Raw genomic sequence first — 21,804 nt, 5'->3', positions numbered from 1 at the left:
GGAGATGACGTGTCTATTTGTTAATAACAATATTAGGTTAAGTCACGTCACTTGAGTTCTATTTGTTAATACCAATATCACGTGACACCAGCAGAGACCATAACGAGACAGAAACATAAGTGCCCTCATTATGTGTTTTTCCATAGTCTCCCCATTTTTAAATATATGCTGAAATTTTCCTATTTTATAACTGGAGACACTCTGGAGCAATGGCAGAGGTTGCGTCTAATCTTTACAACAAATTATATCAGTATGGGTCTATCTGTTAGTAACAATACGCGTATTATGTGGCACCAGCAGAGACCTCACCCTGGTAGAATTACAAACGCACTATTTTTACGTATTTTTCATACTTTACCTAATTGTACGTATTTTAAACAATTTTGCTGCTTTATAAATGGAGACAGTCTTCAGTACAATTATAGGTCGAGTGTGTTATGTTAATAACAAGTCACGTTACTTGTTTGTTTGTTTATCATTTCGAGGCACCAACAGAGGCGTCACCCAGACAGGTAATATTTACAGATTTATGTATTTTCCACTATTTCGTGCATTGTACCCAGTTGCGTGTCACACCTCTACAGAGAGGTGAGCAGTAACTGCGACAGCCCCAGCGAAAATCACGTCGTCTGCTGGAGCGCAGATCACGCCCTCAGACTCCGACTTGTGGGTAAGTAGCCGCGAACCCCGATGATCGTAGACACAATGCCCAGCAACTGACGAGAAAGTTGCGGTTGGTGTCAAACATTGCTCGCGATCGCGGTAAAAACGGAGAAAAGGTCTCAAGACGTACATACAAATACGTACCGATGTCCTCGCTGTAGTCGCTGGATAAAGCTGGTTGTTGTTGTTGTGGTCTTCAGTCCTGAGACTGGTTTGATGCAGCTCTCCATGCTACTCTATCCTGTGCAAGCTTTTTCATCTCCCAGTACCTACTGCAACCTACATCCTTCTGAATCTGCTTAGTGTATTCATCTCTTGGTCTCCCTCTACGATTTTTACCCTCCACGCTGCCCTCCAATACTAAATTGGTGATCCCTTGATGCCTCAGAACGTGTCCTACCAACCGATCCCTTCTTCTGATCAAGTTGTGCCACAAACTTCTCTTCTCCCCAATCCTATTCAATACTTCCTCATTAGTTATGTGATCTACCCATCTAATCTTCAGCATTCTTCTGTAGCACCACATTTCGAAAGCTTCTATTCTCTTCTTGTCCAAACTATTTATCGTCCATGTTTCACTTCCATACATGGCTACACTCCATACGAATACTTTCAGAAATGACTTCCTGACACTTAAATCTATATTCGATGTTAACAAATTTCTCTTCTTCAGAAACGCTTTCCTTGCCATTGCCAGCCTACATTTTATATCCTCTCTACTTCGACCATCATCAGTTATTTTGCTCCCCAAATAGGAAAACTCCTTTACTTCTTTAAGTGCCTCATTTCCTAATCTAATTCCCTCAGCATCACCCGACTTAATTACACTACATTCCATTATCCTTGTTTTGCTTTTGTTGATGTTCATCTTATATCCTCCTTTCAAGACACTGTCCATTCCATTCAACTGCTCTTCCAAGTCCTTTGCTGTCTCTGACAGAATTACAATGTCATCGGCGAACCTCAAAGTTTTTATTTCTTCTCCATGAATTTTAATACCTACTCCGAATTTTTCTTTTGTTTCCTTTACTGCTTGCTCAATATACAGATTGAACAACATCGGGGAGAGGCTACAACCCTGTCTTACTCCCTTCCCAACCACTGCTTCCCTTTCATGTCCCTCGACTCTTATAACTGCCATCTGGTTTCTGTACAAATTGTAAATAGCCTTTCGCTCCCTGTATTTTACCCCTGCCACCTTTAGAATTTGAAAGAGAGTATTCCAGTCAACATTGTCAAAAGCTTTCTCTAAGTCTACAAATGCTAGAAACGTAGGTTTGCCTTTCCTTAATCTTTTTTCTAAGATAAGTCGTAAGGTCAGTATTGCCTCACGTGTTCCAGTGTTTCTACGGAATCCAAACTGATCTTCCCCGAGGTTGGCTTCTACTAGTTTTTCCATTCGTCTATAAAGAATTCGTGTTAGTATTTTGCAGCTGTGACTTATTAAGCTGATAGTTCGGTAATTTTCACATCTGTCAACACCTGCTTTCTTTGGGATTGGAATTATTATATTCTTCTTGAAGTCTGAGGGTATTTCGCCTGTTTCATACATCTTGCTCACCAGATGGTAGAGTTTTGTCAGGACTGGCTCTCCCACGGCCGTCAGTAGTTCCAATGGAATGTTGTCTGCTCCGGGGGCCTTGTTTCGACTCAGGTCTTTCAGTGCTCTGTCAAACTCTTCACGCAGTATCATATCTCCCATTTCATCTTCATCTACATCCTCTTCCATTTCCATAATATTGTCCTCAAGTACATCGCCCTTGTATAGACCCTCTATATACTCCTTCCACCTTTCTGCTTTCCCTTCTTTGCTTAGAACTCGGTTTCCATCTGAGCTCTTGATATTCATACAAGTCGTTCTCTTATCTCCAAAGGTCTCTTTAATTTTCCTGTAGGCGGTATCTATCTTACCCCTAGTGAGATAGGCCTCTACATCCTTACATTTGTCCTCCAGCCATCCCTGCTTAGCCATTTTGCACTTCCTGTCGATCTCATTTTTGAGACGTTTGTATTCCTTTTTGCCTGCTTCATTTACTGCATTTTTATATTTTCTCCTTTCATCAATTAAATTCAGTATTTCTTCTGTTACCCAAGGATTTCTACTAGCCCTCGTCTTTTTACCTACTTGGTCCTCTGCTGCCTTCACTACTTCATCCCTCAAAGCTACCCATTCTTCTTCTACTGTATTTATTTCCCCCATTCCTGTCAATTGCTCCCTTATGCTCTCCCTGAATCTCTGTACAACCTCTGGTTCTTTTAGTTTATCCAGGTCCCATCTCCTTAAACTCCCACCTTTTTGCAGTTTTTTCAGTTTTAATCTACAGGTCATAACCAATAGATTGTGGTCAGAGTCCACATCTGCCCCTGGAAATGTCTTACAATTTAAAACCTGGTTCCTAAATCTCTGTCTTACCATTATATAATCTATCTGATACCTTTTAGTATCTCCAGGGTTCTTCCATGTATACAACCTTCTTTCATGATTCTTAAACCAAGTGTTAGTTATGATTATGTTGTGCTCTGTGCAAAATTCTACAAGGCGGTTTCCTCTTTCATTTCTGTCCCCCAATCCATATTCACCTACTATGTTTCCTTCTCTCCCTTTTCCTACACTCGAATTCCAGTCACCCATGACTATTAAATTTTCGTCTCCCTTCACAATCTGAATAATTTCTTTTATTTCATCATACATTTCTTCAATTTCTTCGTCATCTGCAGAGCTAGTTGGCATATAAACTTGTACTACTGTAGTAGGTGTGGGCTTCGTATCTATCTTGGCCACAATAATGCGTTCACTATGTTGTTTGTAGTAGCTTACCCGCATTCCTATTTTCCTATTCATTATTAAACCTACTCCTGCATTACCCCTATTTGATTTTGTGTTTATAACCCTGTAGTCACCTGACCAGAAGTCTTGTTCCTCCTGCCACCGAACTTCACTAATTCCCACTATATCTAACTTCAACCTATCCATTTCCCTTTTTAAATTTTCTAACCTACCTGCCCGATTAAGGGATCTGACATTCCACGCTCCGATCCGTAGAACGCCAGTTTTCTTTCTCCTGATAACGACATCCTCTTGAGTAGTCCCCGCCCGGAGATCCGCATGGGGGACTATTTTACCTCCGGAATATTTTACCCAAGAGGACGCCATCATCATGTAATCATACAGTAAAGCTGCATGCCCTCGGGAAAAATTACGGCTGTAGTTTCCCCTTGCTTTCAGCCGTTCGCAGTACCAGCACAGCAAGGCCGTTTTGGTTATTGTTACAAGGCCAGATCAGTCAATCATCCAGACTGTTGCCCTTGCAACTACTGAAAAGGCTGCTGCCCCTCTTCAGGAACCACACGTTTGTCTGGCCTCTCAACAGATACCCCTCCGTTGTGGTTGCACCTACGGTACGGCTATCTGTATCGCTGAGGCACGCAAGCCTCCCCACCAACGGCAAGGTCCATGGTTCATGGGGGTGTGCTGTGGAAATCCTCATACGATCGTGACCACTAGGCCACGAACGCCAGTCCTCCAGATGTCTGCCTAACACTGCGCCAGACCATCTCCACAGAAAGTGATAGACAGATTTGCATAACGCGTGTGTAATCACGTCCGGCCTAGTAGCTGACACAAATGGCGCTCAGTCGTCCAGGGAGAGAGCACCTCGCCACAGCAAGAACCTGTCGTAACTTGTCGTCGCCTTTCCAGGTAAACACCCCTAAATTTTTAAATTCCAAGCACAAGCCTTCCCGCTCAGCCGTAATTTCTCTATGTAAACTAGTCTGAACTTGTACACACGTACGCGCTCACCAAAGGCAATCTGTGGCCTCCTTGGCAGCTAATTTTTTCTAACAGTTTAAGCGCCAAGCACATCCCTACCACTATTCTTTCTCTCTGGTCCAGTCAGGAACATACTCTCTGCCATCGTCATGGTTTTGAAATTAGCGTCGGTGACTCCTTTTTCAGCCAAGTGGCCACCAGTTTGGAATAAAGGCTCGTAAAAAAACAAACCGTGCAAGCATGTGCGTCATTACTATAAGCATCATATACTAACAACGTTAACATCCGAGTATGGTTAGTAATTTCACCTGATCCACACCATTCCAAAGACACACGTTGGACAGCTAATATACTGCTGTACATGCTACGAAAACCTGTCTGTGCTTTAAAAATGAATATCCCTCTAACGTGGGCGGGACTGGCGCAACAAACGTATCTCCCCCCACTCCACTCAAGCCCCCCCCCCTCCCCGTCGCCGTCCTCGGACACACTAAGCGTAATTCATAGAAGGTACGTAAACAATAGGTTGAATGGTTAAATCTGTCAGACATGTGACACTGGCAATACAACGTCACTATAATATACGTAAGTAGATGCGGGAATAGTCATAACAACGCAACACGCAAGCGAGACGGAGAGATGGTTACAATGTCATAGCCGGCCGTTGCAATCCTGAACCACGCTGCTGCTACAATCACAGATTCGACTCTTGCCTCGGACATGGACGTGTGTGATGTCCTTAGGTTAGCTACGTTTAATTAGTTTTAAATCTAGGGGGCTGATGACCTCATGTGGTAAGTCCCGTAATGCTTAGAGCCATTTGAACCATTTGATTTACAAAGTCACACGGTAGCCTCGCAGAGGTCACGATACCATAAAAGGCGACCTAGAAAGTGAGCACTAAATACTGATAAACCGATTCTCCAGTGACCAATTACCAACGTGATTCAAAAGTATGAACAACACACGTACAATGATGCATTGTAAATAGAACGCCCCACACGTGCCTCATAAGCTGCGACTCCTGCTGAAGCCACTGTGAGTCTGCAGACAGCCCTGAGAATAAATATCAACTTTCGGTCGTACAACATCTCTCTCACGCGTCATACATGATGAGCTCTCTCATTGCCTTCACGTAACCGTGAGAGAAATCATATGCAGAGTGAAAGATGGGAGGATCACCGAGTAGCAGCACTCCAGAATTGTTTTCCAGCGGATATCGTCTGACAGCTGGCACCACCTCGGTCGCAATGCGGCAGCTGAAGCAGTAGCCGAGGATCGCCTACACGCCGCCTGTGTCAGCGGAAGCCGGCGATTGATAACGACGACAGTGTGTGCTGCTGTAACAGCCGGAGGAATAAAAACGTACTAAAATTAAATTATATAGTATGCCTTTGATCTGCTGCATACAGTCTTATTAACAATAAAAGCATTATTTAATAGTGAAAACACTCCTTACTTCTACCCATTACAATAATACCAGCAGATGTTGGACGTTAAGATTGTATCATGAACCCAACTCTCACATGCCATTAAAGTTCTGACAACATAGTGTTATTAATGACAAATCACAAACTAGGTAATATCGGAACCTAACAGTTCTGAAAGTAATTGAAAGTAACACTTGTAAAGTCTGCCTGTACAGCGAAGTCGTCTATATTGGGACACCAACGTTCTGACATAAATAAGGAGTAACTTGGGTTATGTTTGCCACTGTGATGGGACTCATTAAAAGAAAAAATGGCGTTCTGACAACATATGTAGTGTTAAAAGTGAGATTCATACACCGTTTACTACGAAGGAGAAAATAACAGCTATAGTCAACCAATGTGTGCTATAAGTTTGCTGACCAAGTTTCTGTAGTAACTCTTTCGTCACTGAAACACATTTTGCATAACCATTATAGGTCCTCATTTTCTTTTTTTCAGTAGAGTATCGAGGCATTACATCCTACGGTTACCGTATAATCCGTTAAAACTACAGCCCCCGCCAGCTGTTCCGTCCGTGGTCTGCGTCGGCCATAGCGGAGACGCCGGCGTCAGCTTGTGTGATGCGCTGATGTGAGTTCCGGCCTGGGCGCCAGGTCGTGTTGTTTGCGGAGAGTGTTCTTAATTAACTCAGTGCTGGTTCAAAAGCCTTGCTAAGATTATAGTCGCCGTCGGTTTATGCTATCGCCCATGATGCAAATTTCTATGGCATCTATAACGACGCCGTCCCAGTATTTGGAAGTCTATGCGAAGATCCTGATACGTTCGTACTCCGTCGCGTGATTCTCGTACAAACAGCGCTCTGCGACCGCTGACTTTTTGAGATACATATACCGAGTGTCTCTCTGGTGTTCCCGGCAACGATCTCCAGTGGTCGCACTGGCTGTCCAATATGCGTCTTTCTACACTGACATGGAATACAGTAATGTTCGTGTTTTAATGGGCGGGCAGAAGATAGTTTTTTGTCGGTGCTTATTCAGTATGTGTCCGACGTTTCCCAATAGTGCGCCAGTGTACGGTACAAAGGGAGTAGCTGCCTATTTCTTTGTGACTTCTTCCGTCTGCGCAGGTAATACTGTTGTGATCGGGCGGTCAGAGCCTAATTTGCCATTCTGGGTACCCGTTTCTTCGGAATACAGTTGCGAGGTGTTCCAGCTTCTGGGACAGACTCTCTGCGTCTGAAATGGTGCGCGCCCTGTGCACTAATGTTTTTAGTACCCCATTCTTCTGCGAAGGGTAACGGCAGCTCTCTGCATGCAAATGCAAGTCAGTGTGCGTTTTCTTTCGATACACACCGTGGGCCAGGGTTACTTCAGTCTTCTCTTGACCGTGACGTCCAGAAATAGTAATTTATCTTCTGCTTCGGTCTGTGTAGTGAATTTGATGTTGGAACGTATGGAGTTGAAATGTGTAAGAAAGTGAAGTAGTTCGTCCCTTCCATGGGGCCAGATGACGAACGTGTCAACCACATAACGGAAAAAACGTGGGTTTCCATTTGGATCACGCCAGGGCTTCCTCCTCGAAGTTCTCAATACATAAATTCGCGACCACAGGGAAGAGATGGCTGCCCATTGCGACTCCTTCCGTTTGCACATAGTATTTTCAATTAAAAAGAAAAATGCGTGGTCATGGCGTGCCTGAAAAGGTCAGTGGTCTTCTGGTCAAATTTCTTACGAATAAGCTCTAGTGACTCTCGCAGAGGTTCCCTGATGAACAACGAAACGACGTAAAATCTCACTAGCGTATCTGAGTCTTCCACCTTGAAGCTGTCGAGGCGTTTTACAAAATCCATACAAGTGCAGATATGATGAGTGCATTTATCTACATATGGACCCAGTATTTCCCCCAATTATTTCGCCAGCAAATACGTAGGTCCCCCACTGTTGCTGACGGCACCCCGTCTTAGTGAACTTTAGGGCGCCCATTAAAGTCTTGGCTGTACATGTCATTGAGATTACAGTTTCTTGGCAACCTTCTCCGCGTCCGTCGGCCGTCGTAATTTAATATATATATTGTTATTGTTATTATTATTTTTTGATTGTTGCCGACTTACGTGGTGGGCCTTAATAAAAATGATATTTAAGTTGAACAGTGTAATAAACTTTTCATATTAATTTCCTCGGCTAGTCAGTTCACTTTAAAGCAAGAAATCTTTAGTTATTAATTAAAATTGCGGCCCACACACGCGCGAGAGTATTTTTCTTACCTCCGCTAACCATTGTATTGTAGTCAGAGTCCTGGCTCTGGGTCTCGGCTATGGTACTGAAAATAAGAATCTTAAAGCTAAGTATTTCTGCAACTTCGTGCGGCTGTGGAGAAAAATTAATATTATGCTAATAGCGGGCGAGTTTTCCGCTTCCGCTAAATTTTCATAAGTTAATATCGCCACGTAATGGCGTCGTTGGCTGCATCGGCCGCTGCGATTGTTGAGCTGTGAATTACTTGAATACAGGTTAATTCAAGGAAGGTGGACATGAAATCGGGATCACCTCTTACAAATTAAAAGTGCACAATAATATTAAATCGGTATATTATATGCTTAACTCATGCAAATATGCTTACATTTGTCAGCACACGCAAGATGTCCCTCTAGACACATTCAAGACAAAAGAAGAAGTGAAGTCGACTAAAAAATTAACAAAAGAGCGTATCTTGTCGTCTCTTTAGATCATTCTGTCATAAATTATTTCTTTGCAATCTAAACTTACACAGAGAAATTATTATTGTACGGCTACATGATAAAAATTTGGCACTGGGGACGCTATATTGCCCCCCGAAATGTTTATGTCATAAAAAATGTTCGTGTTTTTTGACATAAATATTTCCACTTTCATGTCCACAGTGTCCACACGCAGATTTTTCTTTCACAGTGTATATATGTCACATCGTATATTTAAATCGTTAAATTACTGAGGTGTGTTGCGCACAAAGTGTAATACAGATGAAGTTATCTACAGAACAATATAATATACAATTGGTTACGTATACAGTCATGTACAAAAGGACATAGAATACAACTAGTTTTATTTTGGCTGCTTCTTCTTAGGGTTGCAACTTTTGCAGTGTTAAAAGGTATACAATCACGAGTTAGTCCATAAACTTGAAGTCCCAGGGGTGTCAACTGTTCGCTCCCCATTGGGCGCGGCCGTAGGGAAACCTGGGGAAAACCTCGGCGGAGCGACAGACTAACTGCTTCGGTCACTTTCACTTAATTGTTTCTGGAATGTCATTGGAGTACAGGATGTGCATACAAAAATTTTTGTTGCACTATGCAAAAAATGAGGTCATTATAACAATTGATTGCGGTGTCATTAATGATCTACGCCGCGACGTTTGGCTCGCGACGGCGTCGGTTGGTGTGTTCGGTGCTCGGCGTTCGCGGCGGCTGCGGAGAGGTCAACGCCCGCTCGACGCCAGCGTGTGTCTCGCCGTCGCGGAACGTCAGAATCAGCTGATCGGCTGCACGGTTGGCGATGCGCTTCTGTCTCGGCCAGGCGTGGCGGAGTGGGATGATATTCGCCCCCCGCTCTTGTTGGCAGGAGTTAGCTCTGCTACGCATCTCCGACGTAGTACATGAAACATACACACAACCAACGTAATATTTGTTTCCCGCTGCAGATGGTTACGCTAGTGGGAAAGAAGCATTTATTAGTGCGGCAGAAGTTGTTAAGTTTTCGCCAGTTTCCGAGTGTCAAGCTAGCACTGTCTTGCAGAATACATGACATGGATCTTCTCCCGTGAATGAAGTTTTGATGCGCCACTGTTTCCATTACACGCCAGTTTTTGTCTTGACAAAATTATTTATGTTTTCGCCGCACTCGCAGGCACTGGTGAGTGTCCCAATACGAGCTTAGCACACACATTCGCCGTTTCTGCGGTCGCTGTCTTGCAACAGTCCACGAATCGCATTCCAATCTCGCATTGTTGTACTCACTGAAATTACAGTCTGTCCCAAAAATATTGACTGTGGGTTCACTTCACGTTAACAGTTTACATTTATAAGCAAATTCACAGTTTTTCGTGCGTAATATTGGCGTTTGGCGTCCTCACCGCTGTTGAACGTTCAATACTAGCACTTCACTGTCCGTATCACAGTTTCACCTTCACAGTTTTTCACACTGCTTAAAGTAACTGTTTCGATTAGTTCACAAACACTAATGTATTTCATTCAGTCTGAACTGGATTTTGGCTAGTGCTGGATTTTACCAGTCTCTCGCACTAATTATCTCTTTTCATTTTCCACTTAGAGTCGTACTTGCCTTCAGATTTTTTGACTATACAATTGTATTTCCGTCTCCTCTGAGGTAAGTCCCCATGTCATGTCTGCCCACTCATTGCGTACTTGCCCTCCAGAGCCAGGCTCGACTTTACAAAACTTTGCCTCTCGCATTATCGTACACATTTTATAATCTAGGCCTAGCGTGCAAGTCCCTAGATTAGTGTTTGATTTGTGACTTTTGTTTACACTATAAATTTGTGTAAATCTCTGCCTTAGCAGATGGCAATATATTTTAACAGTGCTTAGCGGTAGTCGCATTTACTGATTTGCTTTGTACCTTGTCCACAACACATGAGGTACCTTGGGTGATGTACACCCTGCACTCATATTGTTAAGTAAATTATGCTTGAGCATATTTCAAGATCGGTATACACATAAATACATGGAACAACATATACATTATAATATTAAATTTTCATAAGTTTCATTACTACTACAGTTCAAAAATATTCATGACACTCTAATGAAAAATTCTGTCATCATTACATGCTATTGAAATTTTTTTTAAATATTTTTTTTAGCATTTTAACATGAAATTTTTAAAATATTCTTAAATCTACGTTCATTTTTTTTTTCAAAATGCAATTGTTTAAAAACACTATTATTCCTTAACATCTACAAAATTGAATCGCACTAATCTTGTGTGCCTCATTGTCTTTAAATGTTACACTAAAATCTGAACATTTACTCACAAAAAAATACACTATAAACTTAACCTACTACACACAAATGTAAACGTTGCTCTACTGAGCGAACTTCTTTAAATCTTTGTAAGTATTTTTTCTTATTTCCTTGGTAACTGCCTCCTTATTTAACCACGGAATGGTGTAGTTTGCGTGACAGAAAGTATCAAGAGGTACCACTTCGATGTTATAGGTGTAGCCCTCGATAACACCGGGTTTTTCCGAAAACACATTCTCATAATCTGTAAGTAGCTGAGTCAATTCGTTTTGTTGTGCTTCAGTCAAATGTTCTGACTCCCTAACTTTCATGGCTATCAGTTTCCTTTTTTCCTCTTTATCTTCAGTAATAAAATCTTTATAATATGCTTGTCTTGTACTTAAGTCAGAAAATAAATTCATTACCTGTATTCCTTCGAATCTCGATTGAAAGTTCCGGCAATATTTACCGTGCACTTCCCGTGTCCTCAACAATTGCAAAATTACACGTCTACCCTCATTCATAAGGCTTACTTCCCCGCACAAGAGGTCGATTTTCGCGTCCCTCTGGCGTAAAAATTCCATCCCCAGGATGCAAGCAACACCTAATCCCTTAACTACTAGGAACGAGCTTTTCATTGCTTCATTTCCTACCGTAAACTCGACTTGCACCTGGTGCTTTATGATATGAGATTGCGCACCTATTGCACCTGTAACACGACAATTCTTCACTGGCAATACTGGTATTCTATTATTTTGACTTAAGTACTTGTAAAAATTCGCGCTCATGACATTGGTTGACGCACCGGTATCGACTATTATGTGTATTGGTGCTCCATACATATCTGCTTGCAATATAGCCTGCACAACACTTTTGTCGGTTCGGTTACATTTCTGCGGTATGTCTACAAGTTCCTTTTCTATTTTTATTCCCTCATTGTATCTCAACATACAAAGTTTATGGCTGTCATCTGTGAATGTGCCCTCACTACACCATCCTGCAGCCAACAACGGAGAGCGTATTGTGGCTGTCTTTAGTTCAACGGATGAGCATTAGTGGGTTGACAGTTGTCTGTCACTTCCACTAACCTCACATTGTGGTGTCTGGTTGTTGTTGTTGCTACTGTTGGGTTGGCCGCCCTGCCTCCCCGATGGTGTATTTTGATATTGTGTATGGCCCTGGTTTTGCGGTGGTCGGTTGTAACTTCCTGACATGTTCTGTGACGGACCTGGGTTGGCGTTCCATTGTGGCGCTGTGTTGTGTTGCCACTGTGGTGTCGGTTCATTACAACCACGCCACTGGTTTCGGTTGTTCCGCCATTGCGGATTGCCGCTACCATTATATCCATTACTCATGCGTCCATCATGATGTCTCTTTCGATTTTGACGATTACAACCGTTGCCGTTATAACCATTGCCATTGTCTGTGCCTCGATTCTGTTGCCGGTGCTCTTGCCTATTCCCGTTACCATTTGGTACTAAGTTACTACCATTACTGTGGCTGCTATTGTAATCGGCTTTTTGTTGATTACAGCCTGCATGGTTCCACTTGTTTTCGGTTTTCATATCTTCGATCAATAAGTCAACAGAATCCACTATTTCCATGAATTGTTCTATATCGTATTCCGGCACATTGATGAAATATCTTTTAATTTCACTGGGCAACTTCATTTTTATTAATCTGATTATGTCACGATCGGACATTGGCTCGTCCCAGTACCTGGTTTTGTTTATATACTTTTCGAAATATTTGCGTAACGTTCCCATCTCAGGATTGTACATTTCTGGACTGTACAACTCCTTTCGTAGTCTTTCTTGGACACTATCGGACCTGAATTTTTGCAAGAATGCACCTTCAAACTGTTGCATCGTTAGACATTTTTCGGACACGTCGGTGGCCCACAGTGCCGCGTCACCTTGAATAAAGGAGACCACGAATTGTATTCTTTGTCTTTCCGTCCATGTCCTGGGAAACACATTCTTGAAGCTCTTAATAAATACAACAGGGTGGACATTTCGTTTTTCGCTATTGAAGGGTTGGAATGTCCTGTGTTTTATTACATTGTCCTCTTTTTTGCACATCTGATTGCTACATTCTGTGACACTCATTACTTGGTGACGTGCGCTGCACGGTATCGCATGTTGTTCGTGCTCATAATTCGCATTAGGTTGCGGTTGCCCACTCGCACCCTGCATACCGTCAGCGTTATTACAGTAATCAGTACGCGGCGTCGGATTCATGATCTGTCCGCCACTGTTTACATTGCTTTCCAACGCAGACAGTCTCCGCGCGACCTCCTGTTGCCAATTTGGCAACTCCGCTGTCACACGGGGCTTGATCTGTGCTATTTCGGCATGTAGTGCGGCAGCGCTAGCGTCAATATTTACACTCGCGGCCGCAGTCGCTTGTTCTACAGCTGTTTTTACATCGCTTTCAATCTTTGCAGATATCTCGCGATCCTTTACTTCTAGCCATTCATTTAATCCTTTTTCTACTTTTTGAGCTTGCACTTCCAAATATGCGTCAATACCTTTCCGTGCATCTATCTCCACATTATCCACGCGGTTGGTTAAAGTCTGGACATTGTCTTCAAGCCTAGTCTGCGATATCTGTAATTTCTGCATCTCGCCGGAAAGCTTTGCACAAGATCAGGGATTTTTCTGCAAGCGTCCCGCATCTCAGCAAGTTCGCTTTGGATCCTATCTAGTTTCGCTTCATTGCGCTGCTCTTGCTCACGTAGCATCTGAGCCAGTTTTTCATCTCTTGTTTTTCCCTCTGTTCTGACATTCTTTCTTTTTCCCTTTCTTTCTGTTCTCTTTGTTGCTCTTGCTCATAGAGCATCTGAGCCAGTTTCTGATCTCTTTCCCTATCTCTTTCTTCTAACCTGCGCAGAAATTCTGCAAATGGGTCTGCAATCGGTGAGCATACTGGTACCCCGCTTAATCTAGCACTCGATTGGCCCCCCTGCCCAGGCAGTGGAGTTGTTACCCTATTCCCATTCTGCTGTGGAGCGTCATTCACCGTCCACAGATCCTCGCCCCCCGCTCCAGAAATTATGTTATCCGAGGCGGTGGCTTGGGATTCGTTTACGTATTGCAAATTATCCTCACTTTCCATATTAACAGAATTTTGTTCTTCTGGTACGGATGCTTTAGGTTGTCCTATCTTACCCATACTAAATTCACTTTAAGCCACTGACAAATCTTTAACACTGATACACACACGAATAATTATGCCTCCAAAAATAAACACATAAATACACAAAACGAATAATTATCCCTCCAAAAATAAACACAGAAATACACAAAACACCGAAGGTATCTCATGTGCACATGGGTTCGATATTCCGCACAGAGCTACACAGGATGCTTGCGCAATAGGCCTTACCTTACTTAATTTTCTTTCTCGCAATCCTTTTTCTTTTCTACACTTTTTCCTCTCCAGATCTCCTCAGGGTGTGGTTTTGTTGTTGTACGTGTAAAAGAATTCATACAAGCATTAATATTTTACAACAATTAGACACATAAACAATTACATTCATTACAATAGAGTCAGATTTCGTAAATTTCGTATATTCTTTAATCGGGCCCCAAAGTTGCGGCGCCAATTTCGCGTCCGTCGGCCGTCGTAATTTAATATATATATTATTATTGTTATTATTATTTTTTGATTGTTGCCGACTTACGTGGTGGGCCTTAATAAAAATGATATTTAAGTTGAACAGTGTAATAAACTTTTCATATTAATTTCCTCGGCTAGTCAGTTCACTTTAAAGCAAGAAATCTTTAGTTATTAATTAAAATTGCGGCCCACACACGCGCGAGGGTATTTTTCTTACCTCCGTTAACCATTGTATTGTAGTCAGAGTCCTGGCTCTGGGTCTCGGCTATGGTACTGAAAATAAGAATCTTAAAGCTAAGTATTTCTGCAACTTCGTGCGGCTGTGGAGAAAAATTAATATTATGCTAATAGCGGGCGAGTTTTCCGCTTCCGCTAAATTTTCATAAGTTAATATCGCCACGTAATGGCGTCGTTGGCTGCATCGGCTGCTGCGATTGTTGAGCTGTGAATTACTTGAATGCAGGTTAATTCAAGGAAGGTGGACATGAAATCGGGATCACCACTTACAAATTAAAAGTGCACAATAACATTAAATCGGTATATTATATGCTTAACTCATGCAAATATGCTTACATTTGTCAGCACACGCAAGATGTCCCTCTAGACACATTCAAGACAAAAGAAGAAGTGAAGTCGACTAAAAAGTTAACAAAAGAGCGTATCTTGTCGTCTCTTTAGATCATTCTGTCATAAATTATTTCTTTGCAATCTAAACCTACACAGAGAAATTATTATTGTACGGCTACATGATAAAAATTTGGCACTGGGGACGCTATAGGTACAAATGGAGTAGCTGCCTATTTCTTTGTGACTTCTTCCGTCTGCACAGGTAATACTGTTGTGATCGGGCGGTCAGAGCCTAATTTGCCATTCTGGGTACCCGTTTCTTCGGAATACAGTTGCAAGGTGTTCCAGCTTCTGGGACAGACTCTCTGCGTCTGAAATGGTGCGCGCCCTGTGCACTAATGTTTTTAGTACCCCATTCTTCTGCGAAGGGTAACGTCAGCTCTCTGCATGCAAATGCAAGTCAGTGTGCGTTTTCTTTCGATACACACCGTGGGCCAGGGTTACTTCAGTCTTCTCTTGACCGTGACGTCCAGAAATAGTAATTTATCTTCTGCTTCGGTCTGTGTAGTGAATTTGATGTTGGAACGTATGGAGTTGAAATGTGTAAGAAAGTGAAGTAGTTCGTCCCTTCCATGGGGCCAGATGACGAACGTGTCAACCACATAACGGAAAAAACGTGGGTTTCCATTTGGATCACGCCAGGGCTTCCTCCTCGAAGTTCTCAATACATAAATTCGCGACCACAGGGAAGAGACGGCTGCCCATTGCGACTCCTTCCGTTTGCTCATAGTATTTTCAATTAAAAAGAAAAATGCGTGGTCATGGCGTGCCTGAAAAGGTCAGTGGTCTTCTGGTCAAATTTCTTACGAATAAGCTCTAGTGACTCTCGCAGAGGTTCCCTGATGAACAACGAAACGACGTAAAATCTCACTAGCGTATCTGAGTCTTCCACCTTGAAGCTGTCGAGGCGTTTTACAAAATCCATACAAGTGCAGATATGATGAGTGCATTTATCTACATATGGACCCAGTTTTTCCCCCAATTATTTCGCCAGCAAATACGTAGGTCCCCCACTGTTGCTGACGGCACCCCGTCTTAGTGAACTTTTGGGCGCCCATTAAAGTCTTGGCTGTACATTTCATTGAGATAACAGTTTCTTGGCAACCTTCTCTGGTAATTCCCCGTCCTTGCCAAGAGATCTAGTCATATTCTGCACTTTCTTTTGGGGGGTCTGCATTGATCTTCCTGTAGGAGTCTTCAAGTAGCAGGCTTTTCATCTTCTCATTGTAGTTCAAAGTGTTCAAGAGGCTCTGAGCGCTATGGGAGTTAAAATTTGAGGTCACCAGTCCCATAGAACTGCTTAAACCTAACTAATGTATAGACATCACACACATCCATGCCCGAGGCAGGATTCGAACCTGCGACCGTAGCAACAGCGCGGTTCCGGACTGAAGCGCCTAGAACCCCTTGGCCACCACGGCCGGCCTCATTGTAGTCCTTGTGGGAAAGAACAACAGTAGCGTTGCCTTGGTCAGCAGGCAAGACAACAATCTCAGGGCACTCCCTCAGGTCCTGAAAAGCTGCCCTCTCTCTGCTGATAATGTTCGAATTCGCTGGGTTACTTCTCGTCGGAGCACAGCAGATTTCACGACGTCCTTATTCAGCTGCTTCACGGGCTAGTCGCTCCGCACCTTGTTCATCTGCGCTGGCGATGTCAGCGACCGGTGTGAACTTAGGAGTGGGAGCGAAGTTAAGTCCGTCTTCCACAACTGAAACAGCATCGTCACTCAGCTCCACGTCAGTCAGTTTTGCACAACGAACCGGCAGTACACCTTCGGACTGTTCGAATAGCTTAGAGTAGCTCTACTCATTACGTGAAACTATTACGGTTTCGTTAAAAAGTCTAGTACCGTAGAACGATGTGAAGCAATTTTTGGGTTAACCGCCAGATTTGCATCCACAACGCACCCAGCAGGCTGACGTGCCCGCAGGTGGTGGTGCGCGAGATGAACCGGCTGGGCATGATGGTGGACCTGTCGCACGTGTCGGTGCGCACCATGGAGGACGCGCTGGCCGCCAGCCGCGCGCCAGTCATCTTCTCGCACTCGTCGGCGCGCGCGCTCTGCAACAGCTCCCGCAACGTGCCCGACAGCGTCCTCAGGAAGGTCGTGAGTACAGGCCGTCCGAGCGTCGCGCTGCCCACGTGTCAGCCAGTCAACTCCACACCCGTCCCTGTGGAATCCCTCAAAAGAACCTCATGACGTCCGTGGCTATAGTGTGCAGACCCTAAGATATCCCATCCGTCGGATTTTCCCACTCGCCATACTGTACGCTCTGCATCGACACCTGCAATGTTTTTGTTGCCCTCGGAAGGTTGGTCAGCACAGTCGACATACCTGTTACATGTGAGACGTCAGACCCATCAATTCTGCCATACCCCGATTCACTTGGTGCGCTACAACTCCTGTACTGTGGCCGACGACTTCCTCAAGAAAGTCGCTAGCACAGCGTGTAAAATGCTGCAACCTTTAATATATACTACCTTACCTTTTAAGGAAACTACAGTGTGGGGTAAATGAAAGTGGCTCCAAGGTACAAAGAAACACGAGAGAAGAAAGGAAGTTCACTGCTAACCTTACTACAGCAGATGTTGAAAGTGACCGCCATTCATCTCTCGGCTCTTTTGGGCCCTGGTCAGCAAGCTGCAGAAGGCAGATCGAAGCTGGGCTGCTGGAATTGCTGCAGTCTCATCCGAAATGTTCTGCTGCAGTTCTTGAAGACTATGTGGGTTGCTGCGCTACACCTTAGACTTGACGGCTCCGCTCACAAAGTAATGGCACGCCGACGGATCAGGTGACCTGAGTGGCCTGCTAAGGCCGCGACCGGACTGACCTCTGCTAACATCTCTGGCAGGCGTGAAGGCTGTGTAAATGTACTCCGAGGTTTGGCCGGCTGTGTTAGCAGCTGCTCCATCCTGCTCGAAGTAACTGTTGAAACGTCCCCGTGAACAATTATACAAGACTGTGCTTAAACTGACACACAATATTTTTTAGCGCAACGCAATCTGACTTTCAATAATCCCTACAAAAGAATGGCCCTGACTAACATTAACCTATACCTTTCACAAATCGCTTACCTCACAAAAATCTTCGTTACTCTAACTACTGCAATACAGCGAGCACCACTACTGCCAGCTAAATAAAAGATTCAAACTACTGAAGGCACTAACTACTGATAGGCATAGTTAGCAAATGAAAGATTTTAATAGAGAACAAACAATGTATTTACCTTTATAGTGCTGAAAAATCATAATATACATAGCAGTTCATGACATCCAGTCTTACAAATTTCAAAACTCCGCCATCTCTCTCCCCACATCCACCACTGCTGGCGGCTCACCTCCAACTGCGCAACGCTACGCGCTGTTAACAGCCAACAGCCCAACACTACAATAGCGAATATTACAACAATGCCACCCAGCCACAGACTGCCCACAGCACAGCCAGTGATTTTCATACAGAGCGCTACATGGCGTTACCAATATAAAAACCTAAACAGCCTACTTACACTGTACGTGTTTTCCTCCGCCGTTAATGCTGCCACAAATGGTTTCAAAATGTTGTCAGCGTCTGATGAAAAAAGGTGGGACCAATAACACAGCGTGCAGGCACCTTCTGGTCATCCAATGGAGTTTTGTGCAAGTTATGAGGATTCTCCGCTGCGCAGAACGTGTGATTCTGTGTGTTGATATAACCGCTCAGGTGAAACCAGGCTTCATCACACATAAAAAAAAGATCCATATCCAAGCCATTCACTGTTATCTCAGTGAAAAGGCACTCACAAAACTGATGGCGCTGAGGTCAGAGGGTCTGATTATACGCATGCATTCACGTCCAATCGTATCCTCTTTTCCGGGCCACTTTTATTTTCCCCGACCTCCAGAATATATTGCTTCTTACCTGCAAGTATAAGCTTTGAAGGTAAGAACAATAATGTACCGTGACTGCATGGATTGTTGAATGAATATGTTGCTACGAAATTGTTTTTGTTTAGCTCTTAAGCCAAATAGGCAGCTGCATGAATTATGACTTCAAATGGTAGAATCGCTGTTCATGTTTTTCAGAACTGATGTTGGTTGTTTTATGATCTGTCTACACTTCCGCCTAGGGGCCAGACTAAGCATTTGTCGCAATCAACCACGAAAACTCGTGACAAATGTTCAATAAATAAATATACAGGCAGGGCTATGCGATAAAAAATAACATTCACAATTCACAGTGCGTTTTCATTCAATTAAAACTGAGTTTAGAACTGTCTTTTTAGCACTTGAAGGAAACCTTGTAGACAGGGCGACCACAGATGTGACCAAACATCTGGGAGATTAAGAAGCCGCTTCAGCTGTATTTAATCTGTTTTGTGGCGTTTAATACCGCTTCCTCAAGGGACATCTTCATAACAATGAACCATGAAAGAGTAACACCCCCTAAACTACCCACTAGTACGAAAAAAATTGAGAACTTTCAGAAACCTGTGAAATGGACCAAACTGTACTCACGTAACTAACTCATACATAATGTCAATACGTCAATCAATCAAGATCATCGGACGTAGGGATATATATTTTAGATATTTAAGCTTTATTCAAAGGATATTCTTGTTATTTTCAATTGATTTTATTCCCCTTTGCCGTACTGTATGTATGAAGTCGTCGTCATTTAAGTCATTAAACGTCCATAGTTCATGTTGTTTCACTTAGGCTAACACCACTGTGAGGCGGTTACTAGTGATATCTGTCGGCTGCTTGAGCACAGGCATGATCACCAGGCAAGTTCACACACTTCCGTCTACCGACAGATACTCGTTGTTGTGGTCTTCAGTCCTGAGACTGGTTTGATGCAGCGCTCCATGCTACTCTTTCCTGTGCAAGCTTCTTCATCTCTCAGTACCTACTGCAACCTACATCCTTCTGAATCTTCTCTTGGTCTCCCTCTACGATTTTTACCCTCTACGCTGCCCTCCAATTCTAAATTGGTGATCCCTTGATGCCTCAGAACATGTCCTACCAACCGATCCCTTCTTCTAGTCAAGTTGTGCCAAAAACTTCTCTTCTCCCCAATCCTATTCAATACCTCCTCATTAGTTATAAGATCTACCCATCCAATCTTCAGCATTCTTCTGTAGCACCACATTTCGAAATCTTCTATTCTCTTCTTGTCCAAACTAGTTATCGTCCATGTTTCACTTCCATACACTACACTCCATACAAATACTTTCAGAAACGACTTCCTGACACATAAATCTATACTCGATGTTAACAAATTTCTCTTCTTCAGAAATGCTTTCGTTGCCATTGCCAGTCTACATTTGATATCCTCTCTACTTCGACCATCATCAGTTACTTTGCTCCCCAAATAGCAATACTCCTTTACTATTTTAAGTGTCTGATTTCCTAATCTAATTCCCTCAGCATCACCAGACTTAATTCGACTACATTCCATTATCCTCGTTTTGCTTTTGTTCAAATGGCTCTGAGCACTATGCGACTTCTGAGGTCATCAGTCGCTTTGCTTTTGTTGATGTTCATCTTATACCCTCCTTTCATGACACTGTCCATTCCGTTCAACCGCTCTTCCAAGTCCTTTGCTGTCTCTGACAAAATTGCAATGTCATCGGCGAACCTCAAAGTGTTTATTTCTTCTCCATGGATTTCTATACCTACTCCGAATTTTTCTTTTGTTTCCTTCACTGCCTGCTCAATATACAGATTGAATAACATCGGGGATAGGCTACAGCCCTGTCTCACTCCCTTCCCAACCAATGCTTGCCTTTCATGTCCCCCGATTCTTATAACTGCCATCAGGTTTCTGTACAAATTGTAAATAGCCTTTCGCTCCCTGTATTTTACCCCTTCCACCTTCAGAATTTGAAAGAGAGTATTCCAGTCAACATTGTCAAAAGCTTTCTCTAAATCTACAAATGCTAGAAACGTAGGTTTGCCTTTCCTTAATCTAGCTTCTAAGATAAGTCGTAGGGTTACTATTGCCTCATGTGTTCAACATTTCTACGGAATCCAAACTGATCTTCCCCGAGGTAGGCTTCAAGCAGTTTTTCCATTCGTCTGTAAAGAATTCGCGTTAGTATTTTGCATCCGTGACTTAGTAAACTGATTGTTCGGTAATTTTCACATCTGTCAACACCTGCTTTCTTTGGGGTTGGAATTATTATATTCTTCTTGACGTCTGAGGTTATTTCGCCTGTCTAATACATCTTACTCACCAGATGGTAGAGTTTTGTCAGGACTGGCTCTCCCAAGGCCGTCAGTAGTTCCAAAGGAATGTTGTCTACTCCCGGGGCCTTGTTTCGACTCAGGTCTTTCAGTGCTCTGTCAAACTCTTCACGCAGTATCGTATCTCCCATTTCACCTTCAGCTACATCCTCTTCCATATCCATAATATTGTCCTCAAGTACATCGCCCTTGTATAGACCCTCTATATACTCCTTCCACCTTTCTGCTTTCCCTTCTTTGCTTAGAACTGGGTTTCCATCTGAGCTCTTGATATTCATACAAGTGGTTCTCTTTTCTCCAAAGGTCTCTTCAATTTTCCTGTAGGCAGTATCTATCTTACCCCTAGTGAGATAAGCCTCTACATCATTACATTTGTCCTCTAGCCATCCCTGCTTATCCATTTTGCACTTCCTGTCGATCTCATTTTTGAGACGTTTGTATTTCTTTTTGCCTGCTTCATTTACTGCAT

At 43.2% G+C, this 21,804-nt stretch overlaps 1 protein-coding gene across 1 annotated transcript in view; it reads left to right on the top strand.

Moving 5' to 3' along the window:
• The window catches only part of LOC126484237 (dipeptidase 1-like), a 210,082-nt gene that overhangs the window by 141,096 nt on the left and 47,182 nt on the right, over positions 1–21,804 (top strand). The window contains exon 7 of the mRNA XM_050107651.1: positions 17,041–17,217. Coding sequence (XP_049963608.1) covers positions 17,041–17,217 — 177 coding nt within the window. The remainder of the gene's footprint in view (positions 1–17,040; positions 17,218–21,804) is intronic.

Source organism: Schistocerca serialis, chromosome 6, assembly GCF_023864345.2.
Source record: "Schistocerca serialis cubense isolate TAMUIC-IGC-003099 chromosome 6, iqSchSeri2.2, whole genome shotgun sequence".
NCBI classification, from domain to species: Eukaryota; Metazoa; Arthropoda; class Insecta; order Orthoptera; family Acrididae; genus Schistocerca; species Schistocerca serialis.
The sequence above is the reverse complement of the archived record's forward strand: the minus strand, read 5'-3'. Positions and strand labels throughout refer to the sequence as shown.